Source organism: Neoarius graeffei, chromosome 4 (assembly GCF_027579695.1).
Source record: "Neoarius graeffei isolate fNeoGra1 chromosome 4, fNeoGra1.pri, whole genome shotgun sequence".
Lineage (NCBI taxonomy): Eukaryota > Metazoa > Chordata > Actinopteri > Siluriformes > Ariidae > Neoarius > Neoarius graeffei.
Window position 1 is genome coordinate 114,288,413 of NC_083572.1, and position 15,723 is coordinate 114,304,135.

General features: G+C 44.4%; 1 protein-coding gene across 1 annotated transcript in view; it reads left to right on the forward strand.

Annotated features, from left to right (window-relative positions):
- LOC132884670 (zinc finger protein 850-like) overlaps positions 1-15,723 on the forward strand; it is a 107,419-nt gene that overhangs the window by 11,586 nt on the left and 80,110 nt on the right. The window contains exons 2-6 of the mRNA XM_060918506.1: positions 1,806-2,754; positions 6,362-6,647; positions 6,751-6,852; positions 8,074-8,235; positions 8,752-8,925. Of these exons, the coding sequence (XP_060774489.1) occupies positions 1,865-2,754; positions 6,362-6,647; positions 6,751-6,852; positions 8,074-8,235; positions 8,752-8,925 (1,614 nt within the window). The 5' untranslated portion in view covers positions 1,806-1,864. The remainder of the gene's footprint in view (positions 1-1,805; positions 2,755-6,361; positions 6,648-6,750; positions 6,853-8,073; positions 8,236-8,751; positions 8,926-15,723) is intronic.

Sequence of the window (15,723 nt, forward strand, 5' to 3'; positions counted from 1 at the left end):
GGCTGCCTAGTGACAGGAATTACCCGCCAAATGACAAATTAAGTCGCCTCAGGCGACCGGACCACCGCGAATTTCGAGCCCTGCTAATAACTGATGTATTTGTCTCAGTTGCTGCCTTCCTGATTGTATATTATGACTGCTTTTCTTCATACAGTCTTTCAGTAAAGTCTGGTAATGTTTAATTCCCTCTCATTGATCCCATCTGGTTGGCTTCTCTGTCTTGCCGTATTAGAGTATGTAGTGGCTCCGTTACTGTTAGCCTGGTTGAGTAGTTGGATGGTATACGTAACTAGCTGAGAAGTGGTTCATTCATAGAGGCAGGTATGACCAAAGCAGCAGCACCCCAAGCGCTTTCATTAGCAGTGTCTGGACAACCTTTTTTGCACCATGACCCTGGCATGTTCTAACTGATCCTTGCAAGACTGAGCATATCAGTAAATCTGCAGCTTTTCTAAAATGTGTAAAGATGATTAGGGCCTTAAGTTTTTTAAATATTTAACAAAAACAACTTATTTTAGGTGGCACAGTGGTGTAGTGGTTACCACTGTCACCTCACAGCAAAAAGGTTCTGGGTTTGAGCCCAGTGGCCAACGGGGGCCTTTCTGTGTGGAGTTTGCATGTTCTCCCCGTGTCTGCGACATGCAGGTTAGGTTAATTGGCGGCTCTAAATTGTGAGTGTGACTGGTTGTTTGTTTGTGTGTCAGCCCTGCGATGACCTGGCGACTTGTCCAGGGTGTACCCCGCCTTTCGCCCATAGTCAGCTGGGATAGGCTTCAGCTTACCTGTGACCATGCACAGGATAAACCGTTATGGAGGACGGATGGATGGACAACTTTATTTTAAATATTTTTTTCAGAAATAAATCTCATGAATCCCCTGTAATTATGCCACAGACCACAGGGGTCCACGATTCTCAAGTTGAGAACTATATTAGATCCCCAATTCTTTCTGGTGCACACATTAATCATCTTTAACTCCAAAGTGCTTTTTATGTTAAAATTGTTTCAAAACAACGCAAAAAACCCAGCTGTACAAAGAAAAGGCAAAATATTGACTATACTGTACATCATGTTTGGTATGAGCGTCTTGTAAATCAAACTCCGTACAGGCACGAGGCATGTTTAAGAGGACTGCACCGGGGGCGCCGTGGCTCAGTTGACTAAGGCGCCATACCATAAATCCGGGGACCCGGGCTCGATTCCGACCCGAGGTCATTTCCCGATCCCTCCCCATCTCTCTCTCCAGCTCATTTCCTGTCTCTACACTGTCCTATCCAATAAAGGTGAAAAAAGCCCCCCAAAAAATCTTTAAAAAAAAAAAAAAGAGGACTGCACCACAGCAACAGGTTTTGAAGTGCATATTTCGTGGTTATCTCATGGTGCTGTAACACTGTACAGTGCAGGACAGCGTGGTGTGGTGACTGATCCAAATCTATAGCTCTTCATCGCAGTGTATGGGAGCTGAACAGAGCAGCAACATCTTATGCTTCCTCAAAACGATCTGGAATCACTCCAATCCCATTCCAGCTTTTTCTGTTTTCCACTCAAAGCATTCCATAATCCCTTACATACAGTGGTTCATCCTCACCATTACCCTGTTCAATTAAACAGTCATATTTATGACAATTTTCAGTCTTTATAAAAGTACTTTACTATCGCAATAAAACTAATGTACCACTCGAATCCCACTCTGCACAGCTCACTCTCACTGGTTTCCAGACATGACGTCTGAAGTTCAGCTTAAATTAAGCAGTATGCTTTTTGTTAAAATGAACCATTAAATATTTGTGCCTTTTCCTGATCCAGATTTGAGCGATTCCCTGTCTCCACCTGCTGTCTTCTTTCCAACACATCTTCCAACTAGGATGAAGTCGAATGAGATTAATTGTGAGGACCAGGAACTCACGGAGAGCTCCAGCAGTCACCAAAGTTCACCTGGTTCTTTACAGACCAACACCTCTGACAGGCAAGTGCAAACAGAAGTGTACCACTGCTCACAGTGTGGGAAGTGTTTCAGTAAAAAGACGAACCTCAGACAGCACCAGCGGATTCATACAGGGGAGCGGCCGTATCAGTGCTCGAACTGCGGGATAAGGTTCACGCAAAGGGGGAATCTCCAACAGCACCAGCGTATCCACAAAGGAGAAAAGCTGCATCACTGCTCACAGTGTGGGAAGAACTTCACTCAGAAGGGTCATCTCCAGCGACACCAGCGCATTCACACAGGAGAGAAGCCGTATCAGTGCTCGCAGTGTGGGAAGAGCTTTACTGAGAACAATAAGCTCATAAAGCACCAGCGCATTCATTCAGGAGAGAAGCCGTATCAGTGTTTGGACTGCGGGATGTGTTTTGCTGAGCGCAGTAATCTGCAGTTACACCTGCTCATCCATACAGGAGATAAACCCTATTACTGCTTAGATTGTGGGAAGAGTTACACCCAAAAAACTGCTCTCCGAGTCCACCAACGCATCCACACAGGCCAGAAGCCCTATTACTGTTCTCAGTGTGGGAGGAGTTTTACCACCCATAGCAGTTTCCAACAACATCAGCGTGTTCATACTGGAGAGAAACCATATCAGTGCTCCCAGTGTGGGAAGAGTTTCAGTAACCAGAGTAATCTCCGAAGACACCAACGCGTTCACACAGGAGAGAGGACCCATCAGTGCTCAGAGTGTGAGAAGAGCTTTAGTAACCAGAGTAATCTGCAGCGACATAAACACATTCACAAAGCTGTGGACGCGCTGCAGTTCTCATAAAACAGTGTGAAATTAAGTATTTCTGTTCTCCATGTTTATTTAGGATAAATGGGATCTTTGATATATTCTGGTAGAGTAAATTCTTTGCTCTTCGCTACAAGAAACAGTGTGGATTTCATTATTAGGAAGCTACACACTTTTATACAGTTTGTAAAGTAAAAACTTGATTCCAAAGCACTTCAGGTTCACTTCCTGAAGGAGTAGATGGGTTTGGTGTTTTACTGATATGCCCATGTTTTTGTATATTAAGTACAAGTCAAGTCAGTTTATTTGTATAGCACTTTTAACAACAGACATTATCACAAAGCAGCTTTACAGAAAATTAAAGACATTAAACATATGAGCTAATTTTATCCCTGATGAACAAGCCTGAGGCGGCGGTGGATATATAAGATGTTGGCATCATCTCTGTTCTTTAAAGTTTTGCAAAGACAAAATGGTCACATTTTTGGTGAATAATTGTGATACTTTTGGAAGAGCATGAACTGAAAGTATTAATATATTATGTTAACATTCAAGTATTTGAGCAGATTTGCCCAAGAGTGTGAATTCCTCAAGTATACCAATAAGATCAATGAAAGGAAACAATTGTAACACTATAATATAGTTTTTATTAATTAAAAAATTATTTTTTTAAAAATATTTTGTCCAATTGCCTGATAAACCTAAATTGTTTTGGGTAGCTGAGGCAGGAATCTGAGGCTATCATGAGCACAAACTGGGCAGTTGAAGACTGGAAAAGACCAGGTGATTTATAATCCCCCCCCCCCCCCCCCCCCAATCCAACCTTAAACTATCAGTTTTTTTTTTTTTTTTTTTTGGGGGGGGGGTGCACATGATAGTCTCAGATACCTGTTCTTGGCTGCAGGAGTGGAACTCGATGTCCTCTTCTGCTGTTGCATGCTGAGATGCTTTTCTGCTCATCATGGTTGTAAAGAGTGTTTGAGTTACTATATCCTTCCTGGCAGCTCGAACCAATCTGTAGTGGGTTTCCCAAAAGCCTCTTAACACTAAGAGCATCTTAACTAGGAGAGAGTGAGTTCATTGTGCCGCTCGCGCTACCATTTAACAATGATCTTTGTGCTACGATGCTTTTGGGAAACTCAGCACTGACCGTTTCCCTCTGACCCTCTCATCACCAAGGTGTTTGTTTCCACCCACAGAACTGTCGCTCTCTCACTCCATGTTTTCTGCACCATTCTGTGTAAACTCTAGAGACTGTTGTGTGTGAAAACCCCAGGAGATCAGCAGTTTCTGAAATACTCAAACCAGTCCATTTGGCTCAGATCAACACCCAGACCACAGTGAGAGAAAGTCACACTGTGAGATCACAGTTTTCCCATTCTGATGCTTGAAGTGAACATTGACTGATAGACATTAATTGCACTGCTGTCACATGATTAACTGATTAGATAACTGCATGTATGTGCAGGTGTACCAGTGGACAGTGAGTGGACCTCCATACAAAACTGGTGTAGCAATATTATTATTTAATCAATTTTTAAATATATTGAAACCTTCTTTTGAAGACTGTTTGTTTTCTGTCCCTGGCTGCTACTTCCTAACAGCTTCTGTGATGATGATGATGATAATAAGTAGAAGAAAGTCAACATATGACTGCAAGATTTGATTTGTGCACACTCCTCATCCTTCAGAAACTTTAGCTAACTTGGATAACCTTGCATGAAAGTGAACCAAACTAGCTGATATTTCAAAATAAAAATTTACCCGCAATTTAAACTAAAGACCTGTTATATGTTAGTTAGTTAGGTAGTTAGTTAGTTAAGAGATGAGCTTTACCATGTGTGGTGGTTAGCACTGTTGCCTCACAGCAAGAAGGTCCTGGGTTCGAGCCCAGCGGCCGGCAAGGGCCATTCTGTATGGAGTTTGTATGTTCTCCCTGTGTCTGTGTGGGTTTCCTCCAGGTTTTCCTGTTTCCCCCACAGTCCAAAGACATGCAGGTTAGGTTAACTGGTAGCTCTTAATTGACCATAGGTGTGAATGGTTGTTTGTCTCTGTGTCAGCCCTACGATAGCCTGGCGACTTGTCCAGGTTGTACCCTGCCTCTTGTCCATAGTCAGCTGGGATAGGCTGCAGCTTGTCTGCGACCCTGTAAGAACAGGATAAGCGGCTACAGGTAATGGAGGGGTGGATGGATAATCCTTACCATGTCAGAGTTCTGTTTCATCCTTCCTGACCACCAGAGGCAGTGCATAAGCACTGGATGTCTCCATTTTGTGCCTGTGCAGGTTTGAGTACCAATACCAACAAAGTCATCTATGGCCCTGGCTAACCTATGTGTCCCGGTGACATCAGAGGATCTGTTCCTTTTCATATTCTCACTCGCAGGTAGACTGCACGTCACTGAGCTTTACTAAAAGAAAGCTAATCATATTCATGTGTTTTCAACTGTTTGTCACGGGTAGCCTTGTGACAGCTTGTCAGAGTTGCGAGCATCTTGCCCTCCAAAGGTTGTGACAAGCAAACACTCCAGTAAAAGGTTTGCTGCGGTTTGTCATGTTCACTCCTTTCGCTCAGATTATTATCCTCGGCCAGTCTACAGCAGTTTATGTACCCAACTTATTGAGAAGTTATACTTTAAGTATTACTTATGTATACGCCTATTGATTGGTTGAATTATCGGTAACAATGTTGGTTGTAAGTTACCCATTTTTGTTGGTGAAGGCAGTGTGTGCACTCCCACTTCCAGAACTATTTACTTGTTTATTCTGTTAGCAGCTATGCTTACTTGGTTTCGAACAGTGCTTTCACTTAGTTTATCTTAATCCACATATTCTAGAGAGAACTCAGTTGCGCCCATTTTCTGTGATTGTAATTATAGCAAGTTAAGATTTGTTGGTGAAGATAGTGTGTGCGCTCCCTGTTCCCAGTATTATTTACTTGATTTTGTTCAGCTTACCCTAACTCGCATATTTTGGAGACAGCTTGGTTGTGCCCATTTTCTGTGTTTACAACTTGAATTATTGCTAACAATGTTGGTTATACCCATTTTTGTTGGTGAAGGCGGTGTGTGCGCTCCCACTCCCAATATCATTTACTTGAATTTATCTATTAACAGGAGCAACCTTGGCTACACCACTTGTTTCGACTGGCAATTTCACTCAGTTTATCTTAATTCATGTATTCTGCAGACAACTCAATTGTGCACATTTTCTGTCTTTGTACATAATTACAGCAAGCTAACCTTTGTTGGTTTAAGCAGTGCAATCGCTCCCACTCCCAGCATAGGGTGCGTTAAATTGACTTTGCTTCTTACAGTTGGCAACAGTATTCTGTTTGAGCTAACGTGTTACTTTGGTACTAACTAAGCTGTACCTGTACTATGTTGTGGCATCTCTGCTAGTTTAGACAGTGGTTTTCCCACTCCCAGCATAGGTGTATTGTGAACCACTGGCATTATAGTTGGCGCAGGAGGTTTTCCACTTGAGCTAACTTAATATATATTTGTTACAATCCTTGTTGGTGACGGTAGTGCATTCGCTTCCTCTCCCAGCATTTGTTGTTATTCCTGGGGTTTTATATTTTGCTGGTTGCCACCATGTTGAGCAACTGTGTTATTGTTTGGCCTATATGGCTTCTCTGCAGCCTGAAGATGGGCCATGATATGTGTCTCTCATGCCTTGGCCTCAAGCATCTAAGAGAGGGTCTCTCAGAAAATCCCTGCAGGAACTACAGCTTCATTCCTCAGGCAATGAGGGTTGCTAGACTGGATGAGATGGAACAGCTACTGGGGCATGTTCCATCACCAGAACAGTTTGCTCCAGCCCAGTGGTCGATTCCAGCCCAATCTGGCTGGTCAAAGTGTCGGGCTGCCGAAACTGAGGGCGCCTCTTCCAGGAAGAAGGCCAAAGAGTCTGAACTTGCCTCCAAGGTGGGCCAGCTGACTGACGAGCTTAACCAGATGAAATCCTTCTTCCTAGCCCTCTAGTCTGGAACTGGTGCAGGGGACATGGAGGGTCCTGCTCCTCCTGCAGCCATGTTGGCTCAGGAGGATGAAGATGGTAGCTTCAGCCACTGAGTTTGATGAATATGGGGCAGACAAGGTCTCCCAGAATGCAGCCTTCGATGCCTCAGAGGTGAGCTCACGTTCTTCAACCCACAGTTCTGGGGCTGGTTCAGAGTATAGCTCTATGGGAGCCATCATTTATGCAGCCCTGGCCTGCCTGCAGCTGGACATTCCACAAGTTCAGCTAGCTCCTGCTGGAGTGGTTTGTTTGTTTGTTTGTTTGTTTGTTTGTTTGTTTGTTTGTTTGTTTGTTTGTTAGTTAATGTGGTCCAACCCTTGCCACCTTTACTGTGCCTGCATCAGATGAATACTTGAGGGAGTTGCATGTATGCTGGAGGGATTCTAGGGCCTGCTCTCATCTGACATTTGATGGCTGAACACTGCCAGCCATGCAGGATATAGCCAAGTTTGTCTTGGGCCACATGCCAGTGATTTGAGCCAGCTATAGCTGCTTTCATTGTCTCTCCTGACAAAACTCTGAGACCAGATGCAAGTTATCCCCAAGGTGTCATGGATGACCTGCTCTCCAAGGCCTATGATGCAGCAGCATGCATGGGGTGCATAGCTAACTCACTATCACACCTAATGCTTGTTCTCTCAGCATTCCTGCAGGAGGCCATGCTGGATGCTTCTGTCCACAATTTTAATGATGCATCTCTGCAGGCTTTTGCACTTATGTCCAGAGAGCTGGGATGGTTGATGTCCACTCTCATCCAGGTTCGCTGCCAGGTTTAGCTGGCACGGTCACCCCTCACTGAGACATGTAGGAGGACCCTCTGCAGTGTTCCGGTGGAACCTAGTGATCTGTTTGGGTCTGCTGCCTTACAGGCACTCAAGCACACAGTTCAAGCCAGGCAAACTAGACAGCAGTTTTCTGGGCTTCACAGGAGTGTGCCTTCTCTCAGCAGGTCTAGGGGTTCCTTGGCTGCCATCCAGTGCTGCTCTCACCCACAAACTTACCCCAGTGGTCCCCCTAGGTCTCGGCACCCAGCTCAGCAGGTGGGCCAGGACTTTCAAGCCCCTGAGCACTTGCCCTCGAGAAGACCTCAGGCCTTGGATGCTGCCCATTGGACTCAACAGGTTCCTGAAAGTCCTGAAGTTCCACATGCTTAGTATTGTAGAGGTTCTGCATACTGTTGCCAGAGGGGAGTGGTTTACATCAATTAACCTGAAGGATGCCTATTTTCATGTGCCCACTGTGCCACACCACAGGTAATCCTTGCAGTTTGTCTTTCAGGGCTGTCATTTTCGGTTCAGAGTGCCCCCATTCAGCCTCTCGCTCTCCCTACAGGTGTTCACCAGGTGTGTGGCAGCAGCCCTCTCACCACTGCAGTCATGGGGCATGAAGGTCTTGCCTTACCTGGATGACTGGCTTAACTGCATGCCATCCTGGTCTCGGGTGACCCAGGACATGGTGCTTCTTCTCACACATGTGGCCTGGCTGGGTCTCAGGGTGAATCTCAAAAAGAGTTGCCTGGTTCTGCCACAGAGCATAATTTTCCTGGGGGTGGCTCTGAATATGGCCACCATGAAAACCTGTCCGTCACCTCAGCAGGCGGATGTTTTCTGCCTCCTTCCCCTCTTCAGAGAGGGCCCCTTAGGCTTGTTGTCACTACGCCCCCTTCAGAGGTGGCTGAACAGCTTCCACTTAGATGCTAAGTGGCACCGGCACAGGAAACTCAAGGTGTCATGGCATTGCGTCCTTGCTCTGGCTCCGTGGAGAGAAAGGTCATTTCTGCTTGGGAGACCATTATTACAGATGGGGTGCAATGTAGCAGAAATGGACAGCTGTGGTCTGCTCAGGACTGTACAGAGCATAATCAGTGTACTGGGGCAATGAACTGTGCACTTGGCACTCGAGCACTTTTTACCATTTCCGAGAGGGAGGCATGTGCTTGCACGGTCAGATGTCTCAACCATCGCTCAAATAAACCACCAGGGGAGCACCACATCTGCACTGTTGTTACAGGTGTCTCAGGACCTCCTGATGAGCCCACCTAGCCAGCCTGAGGGTGAAGTATTTGCCCGGGGTGCGGAACCAGGCTGCAGACTTCCTGTCCCATTGCAAGTCTCTGCTGTGTGTGAGTGGCGGCTTCATCCAGAAGTGGTGCTCAACATCTGGGATATCTTCGGCAGAGCAGAGGTATGTATGCATGCATGCAGCCATGCCATGCCACAGGGGAATCGACCCATTGCCCCCTCTGGGTCTCCCGGATCGAGGAGACCAGCCCTCTGGGCCAGGATGCTCTCACCCATGATTGACCAGAAGGTCTCCTTTATGCATTTCCACCAGTCCCCCTGATCCTTCCAATATTACAGAGGGTCCTCCAGTGGGGTCACAGACTGCTGCTGGTAGCCCCCTTCTGGTCAGGGAAGACATGGTTTCCTCTGCTACACAGGCTCTGTCGCAGCTCACCATGGCGCCTCCCCAAAAGGAAGGATCTCATCTCCATTAGGGGGCCAAATTTGGCATCCCAGTCCTCGCTGCAAGCAGCTATGAGTCTGGCTGCTGCAGGGCCTGGCCTGCTGCTGAACAATTGTACAGACACCGTCCGCAGTACTGTACTGAATGCCAGGGCACCTTCTACCTGGGTCCAGTACAAAAACAGGTGGCAGCTGTTCTCTGCATGGTGTTCCAACAGGGGTGAGGAACCAGTGCAGTGTTTGGTTTCCACAATCATGGAGTTCCTACAGTCACTCCTAGAGGATGGCTGGTTCCCCACTACCCTGAGAGTATACGTGGCAGCCATTTCCTCTTGACATGTTCAAGTCGATGACAACATGGTGGGGTACCATAGACTTGTGCCCGTCTTTCTGAAGGGAGCTTTGAGACTACATGCTCCACGAGCACAGAGTTCCAGCATGGGATCTGCCCCTGGTGCTGGATGCTCTATATTTACCTTCCTTTGAGCCTCTGGCTCAGGCGGAACTGAATTGGATGTCTGCAAAGACTGCTTTTCTTCTCACCATCACTTCAGTAAAACACGTTGGTGAGCTACATGGCCTGTCCGTGAGTGACTCATGTTTGAGGTGGAACTCTGATGGCTCAGGGTTCACCCTGTGGCCGAATACAGCATTTCTTCCCAAGGTTCTGTCGCGATCAAACCTTAACTAACCGACCCATCTGGCACAGTTTAACCCCCTCGAAGGTGAAGGTGAGGATAAGCTGAGACTGCTGTGCCCTGTGCGGCCTTCAAGTGTATGTAAATGCAACTGTGAGGTATATGGTGGTCTGAACAACTATTTGTTGGGTATAGTGGTCCTAAGAAAGGCTGTGCTCTCTCCAAACAATGACTGTCTCACAGGATCATGGACATCACCCATGCATATAAAACTTGTGGTCACCCCCCTGCCATCCGAGGTGAGGTGCCACTCTACCTGGGCTGTCTGCACTTCATGGGTGGCCTTGCGAGATGTGCCCCTGGAGGCCACATGTGCTGCGGCATCATGGGCATCACCTGCACCTTCTCCAGATTCTATTCGGAGATTGTTGCCAGTCCCCACCCATTGAGTGTGGTCTTACTGCCCAAGTCTACTGCTCCCTCTTAGTGTGTTGGGATTCCTCATGATCTTTGTTGTCATGGGTCATCCAGTGTTTATGCACCACCTCTAGCAGTCAGGAAGGATGAAATGGAATGAAAGTTACAGTTGTAACTACAGTTCTATGAATCCTGGATGACTGCCAGTGTGCTCTATCACTCAGAATCCTTGTGGGTTCACAAGAAGATTCTGCAGGAACAGATCCTCTGATGTCCCCGGAACACACAGGTTAGCCGGGGTCACAGGTGACTTTTGTTGGTATTGTTACTCGAACCTGTGCATGCGTGAGATGGAGACATCCAGTGCTTATGCACCGCCTCTGGCAGTCATCCAGGATTCATAGAACCATAGTCACATACTTTTGTTTCTGTCTGTGAACCATTAAAACATCTTGCCTCAAGATCCTATCAGTGCAGCATGTGACTTTTCCAACAGCTATACGAAAGCATTGGATTAAAAACCATGAAAGATGAGAAAACCAAGGTAAGGACATTAAATTTATAAAATGACTGAATGAATGAATTGTTCATTTATTCAGTCATCAATGTTAATTTGGTCACCACATGGACCAGCAGTGGTATACAGTCAACACAGTCCTAGAAAGCGAGCAGGTATCAGCAAACCAGCCATTATATTGTTATTGTGATTTGGAGTTTCTGGGGCAGAATGATTCCAACATGCATCTTCAATAGAAACCCCCCCCCCCACACACACACACACACAGTTTGGTGCACGCAATTTAATTTGGATTTTCTGAAATCAACATTATACATACGTGGTTGAAAATATACGTACAGCACACCCAACATTTGGTGAAATGTCCCTTAGCAAGTTTCACCTTCACCAGATGCTTTTGGTAGCCATTAACAAGCTTCTGTCAGAATTATGGTTGGATTTTTGTCCACTCTTCTTGGCAGAATTGTTAAAGTTCAATTAAAAATGAAATCTGTATGTTTCCTAGCACCAATCTGACTTCTAAACACAGTCCACGTATTTTTGATAGTGTTGAGGTCAAGACTTGTTTCAACTAACAAATTTGGTGGTTGATCTGTTTGTGTTATCCATGGAGCCCATGATTGGTAGTCAAAGACTGAATAGGTCTAGATGATCATACTCTTTGGCACATCCGCTTTACCTCTGGGAGAAAAAAGGGAAAAACAAACAAAATATCGAACAAGAACAAGATGTGTTACAAAATGCAATAGGAACTATTAAATCCCCCCCTCCCCAACTGAGAGACTGCAACCACCCAAGCCACTATGAAGGCTATACAGTGGTGCTTGAAAGTTTGTGAACCCTTTGGAATTTTCTATATTTCTGCATCAATATGACCTAAAACATCAGATTTTCACACAAGTCCTAAAAGTAGATAAAGAGAACCCAGTTAAACAAATGAGACAAAAATAATATACTTGGTCATTTATTTATTGAGGAAAATGATCCAATATTACATATCTGTGAGTGGCAAAAGTATGTGAACCTTTGCTTTCAGTATCTGGTGTGACCCCCTTGTGCAGCAATAACTGCAACTAAACGTTTGCGGTAACTGTTGATCAGTCCTGCACACCGGCTTGGAGGAATTTTAGCCCGTTCCTCCGTACAGAACAGCTTCAACTCTGGGATGTTGGTGGGTTTCCTCACATGAACTGCTCACTTTAGGTCCTTCCATAACATTTCAATCGGATTAAGGTCAGGACTTTGACTTGGCCATTCCAAAACGTTAACTTTATTCTTCTTTAACCATTATTTGGTAGAATGACTTGTGTGCTTAGGGTTGTTGTCTTGCTGCATGACCCACCTTCTCTTGAGATTCAGTTCATGGACATATGTCCTGACATTTTCCTTTAGAATTCGCTGGTATAATTCAGAATTAATTGTTCCATCAATGATGGCAAGCGACCACTCCTGGGGAGGGTAACAGTGGTCTTGAATTTCCTGCATTTGTACACAATCTGTCTGACTGTGGATTGGTGGAGTCCAAACTCTTTAGAGATGGTTTTGTAACCTTTTCCAGCCTGATGAGCATCAACAACGCTTTTTCTGAGGTCCTCAGAAATCTCCTTTGTTCGTGCCATGATACACTTCCACAAACGTGTTGTGAAGATCAGACTTTGATAGATCCCTGTTCTTTAAATAAAACAGGGTGGCCACTCACACCTGATTGTCATCCCATTGATTGAAAACACCTGACTCTAATTTCACCTTCAAATTAACCGCTAATCCTAGAGGTTCACATACTTTTGCCACTCACAGATATGTAATATTGGATCATTTTCCTCAATAAGTAAATGACCAAGTATAATATTTTTGTTTCATTTGTTTAACTGGGTTCTCTTTGTCTACTTTTAGGACTTGTGTGAAAATCTGATGATGTTTTAGGTCACATTTATGCAGAAATATAGAAAATTCTAAAGGGTTCACAAACTTTCAAGCACCACTGTAACACCCGTCTTACCTAGTGGAGCTAAAACCCTACATGTACCTTGTATGTATCTACTGTAGTTTATAAGAACAGAAATCAACAAGAACCTTATGTTAACCAATCCTGTTTATATGCAATACTTAAGTTGTTGCACTGTGAGCCACCAGAAAAATAGTGAAAAAAAAATTATATTAAAGTAAATTATATTAGTAAATAAATAATCAAAACAAAGTAAATATATAAACTGTAAAAAAGATGGATAAAATTAAAATAAAAGAAAATAAATAAAAGAAAAGAGTGAATAAAAAAAATTAAAAAATATAAATATATAACACTGCCTTGCAGAACAGTAAGCCTAATTTCAAAGCCTTACAATACCTCCATAACATTAACAATAAACTGATCCAATATCAAACAATACAATCCAGTACCAAATTACCACAAAATGCAAAGTGAGAGCATCTTGACCGCAGTTGAAGTTAATCGCCAGTAGTCCACATTACGACGCTGTAAGACCTTTAACAAAAGCTGTTGCTTTCGTCGGGTCGGTGAAGGACTTCTGTTTGCCATCTGGAGTTGTGATTATCAGTTTTGCAGGATATAAAAGTCCAAACTTCACATCAACGCAGCATCGCAGTAGTTGTTTTACTGGTCCAAAAGCTGCTCTGACGTGCCGCTGATTGTGTGTAGTCGGGATACACTCTATTGTTATCACCATCCCCTGAAACAAGCCTTTGAGACACCAGCGCCTTTTTTAGAATATTATCCTTCTCTAGGTAATAATGGCACTTTACCATGAAGGCTCTTGGTGGCTGGTCTCTGCCTGGGATTTGCTGTAGAGTACGGTGAGCCCGGTCTATCACTGGCGGCGTATCAAGTTTCAGTACTTCTTGGAGCAGTCCCGCAATAAAAGTACTCATTTTGGCCCCGTTTTCCCGACCTTTTTTAATCCTGAAAACTCGTAGATTGCACCTCCGCGATCGTCCTTCGAGATCCTCAGTCTTAGCTTTTAAACTCGCTACTTCCTTTTTCAGCTCCAAAAATACTTGTTCTAAGTTAGCGATCTTATCTGAATGAGTATTGGCAGCCTCTTCTAAGCTAGCAGTGCGTTCGTCCAGTATGCTAACCTTACTGTTAGCTTGCTCGTTAGCCACTTTAATCTCTTCTCTCAGTATACTGATTTATACTGATTTGTTTGTGCATCAAATCATTTTGAATGTCAGCTTTCTCGTCCATTTCAGCCAAAAACTCAGATCTCATGACTTCAATCGCTTGTAAGACTGCCGACTGCTCCATGTACAGTGCCATGAGAAAGTTTGGGCACCCCGTCTGAGGTTGTACAATAATTGACTCTGTCTCCACAGAAAAACACCCTAGTGGCATGTCCTTCCTTTGCCCATCAGAGCCAAGTGCTGGGTTGTTTTGCAGACACTGATTTTAATTATTGGTGTATTCCTTTGTATGAAATTAAATCAAATGTGAAAAATAGGCTGTGCAAAAGTATGGGAACCCTTGACATTTTGTTGCTTTGAAAACCTGTAACTAATCATCACAGAGTAATTGAAAACATCAAGTTGGTTAAGTGAGCTCATTAAGCCTTGAACTTAATAGGCAGGTGCATCCAATCATGACAAAGGCTATTTAAGGTGGCCAAATGCCAGTTCTCTTTCTCTTTGACTGTCCTCTGAAGAGCTGCAAGATGGGGGCCTCAAAACAACTTTCTCATGACCTCAAAACGAAGATTATAGAGCAGTATGGACTAGGGGAAGGCTACAAAAAACTTTCCAAAAGATTTCAGCTGTCAGTGTCTACCGTGAGGAACATTGTAAGAAAATGGAAAGCCACAGGCACAGTCCTTGTCAAGGCCAGAAGTGGTAGGCCAAGAAAAATTTCAGGGAGGCAAAGACGAAGGATGCTGAGAATTGTTAAAAACAACCCACAGACCACCACCAGAGACTTGCAAAGGGATCTAGCTGCAGATGGGGTCACTGTGCATAGGGCAACAATACAGCGCAATTTGCATGAGGAAAGACTGTACGGGAGAGTGATGAGGAAGAAGCCCTTTCTTCGCAGTCGCCACAAATTGAGTCGCTTGAACTATGCAAAAGCACATTTGGACAAGCCAGTATCCTTTTGGAATAAGATCTTGTGGACTGACGAAACAAAAATCGAGTTATTTGGTCACAACAAGAGGCAATACACATGGCGTAAAAAGAACACAGAATTCCAAGAGAAACATCTGCTACCCACAGTGAAATTTGGTGGAGGTTCCATCATGCTGTGGGGCTGTGTGGCGAGTACTGGTACTGGGAACCTTGTTAAAGTTGACGGTCGCATGGATTCCACTCAATACCAGCAGATTCTTGAGGATAATGTGCTAGAGTCTGTAACAAAGTTGAAGTTGCGCCGGGGATGGATGTTTCAACAAGACAATGACCCGAAACATTGCTCAAAATCCACTCGGGCATACATGCAGAGGAACAAGTACAATGTCTTGGAATGGCCATCCCAGTCCCCAGATTTGAATATCATTGAAAATCTGTGGGATGAATTGAAGCAAGCTGTCCATGCTCGTAGACCTTCAAACCTCAAGGAATTAGAGATGTTTTGCAAGGAGGAGTGGGCCAAGATGCCTTCGTCCAAGATCCATACACTCATTGGTGGCTATAGAAAGCGTCTAGAGGCTGTAATTTTTGCAAAAGGAGGCTCCACTAAATATTGATGGAATGTTTCTGTTAGGGTGCCCAAATTTATGCACGGGCCTATTTTTGTTTTGCTGCATATTGCACTTTTTCTGTTAGCCCAATAAACTTCTCTTCAATGCTGAAATATGTCTGTGTCTTTTATTTATTTCATATGTCAAGACTAAGTTGTAGAATCAAACACCCAATTATATATGAATGAAAAATACTGGGATTTGTCAAGGGTGCCCAAACTTTCTCATGGCACTGTATGCAGTCTCGTTAACTTTAGCACCGC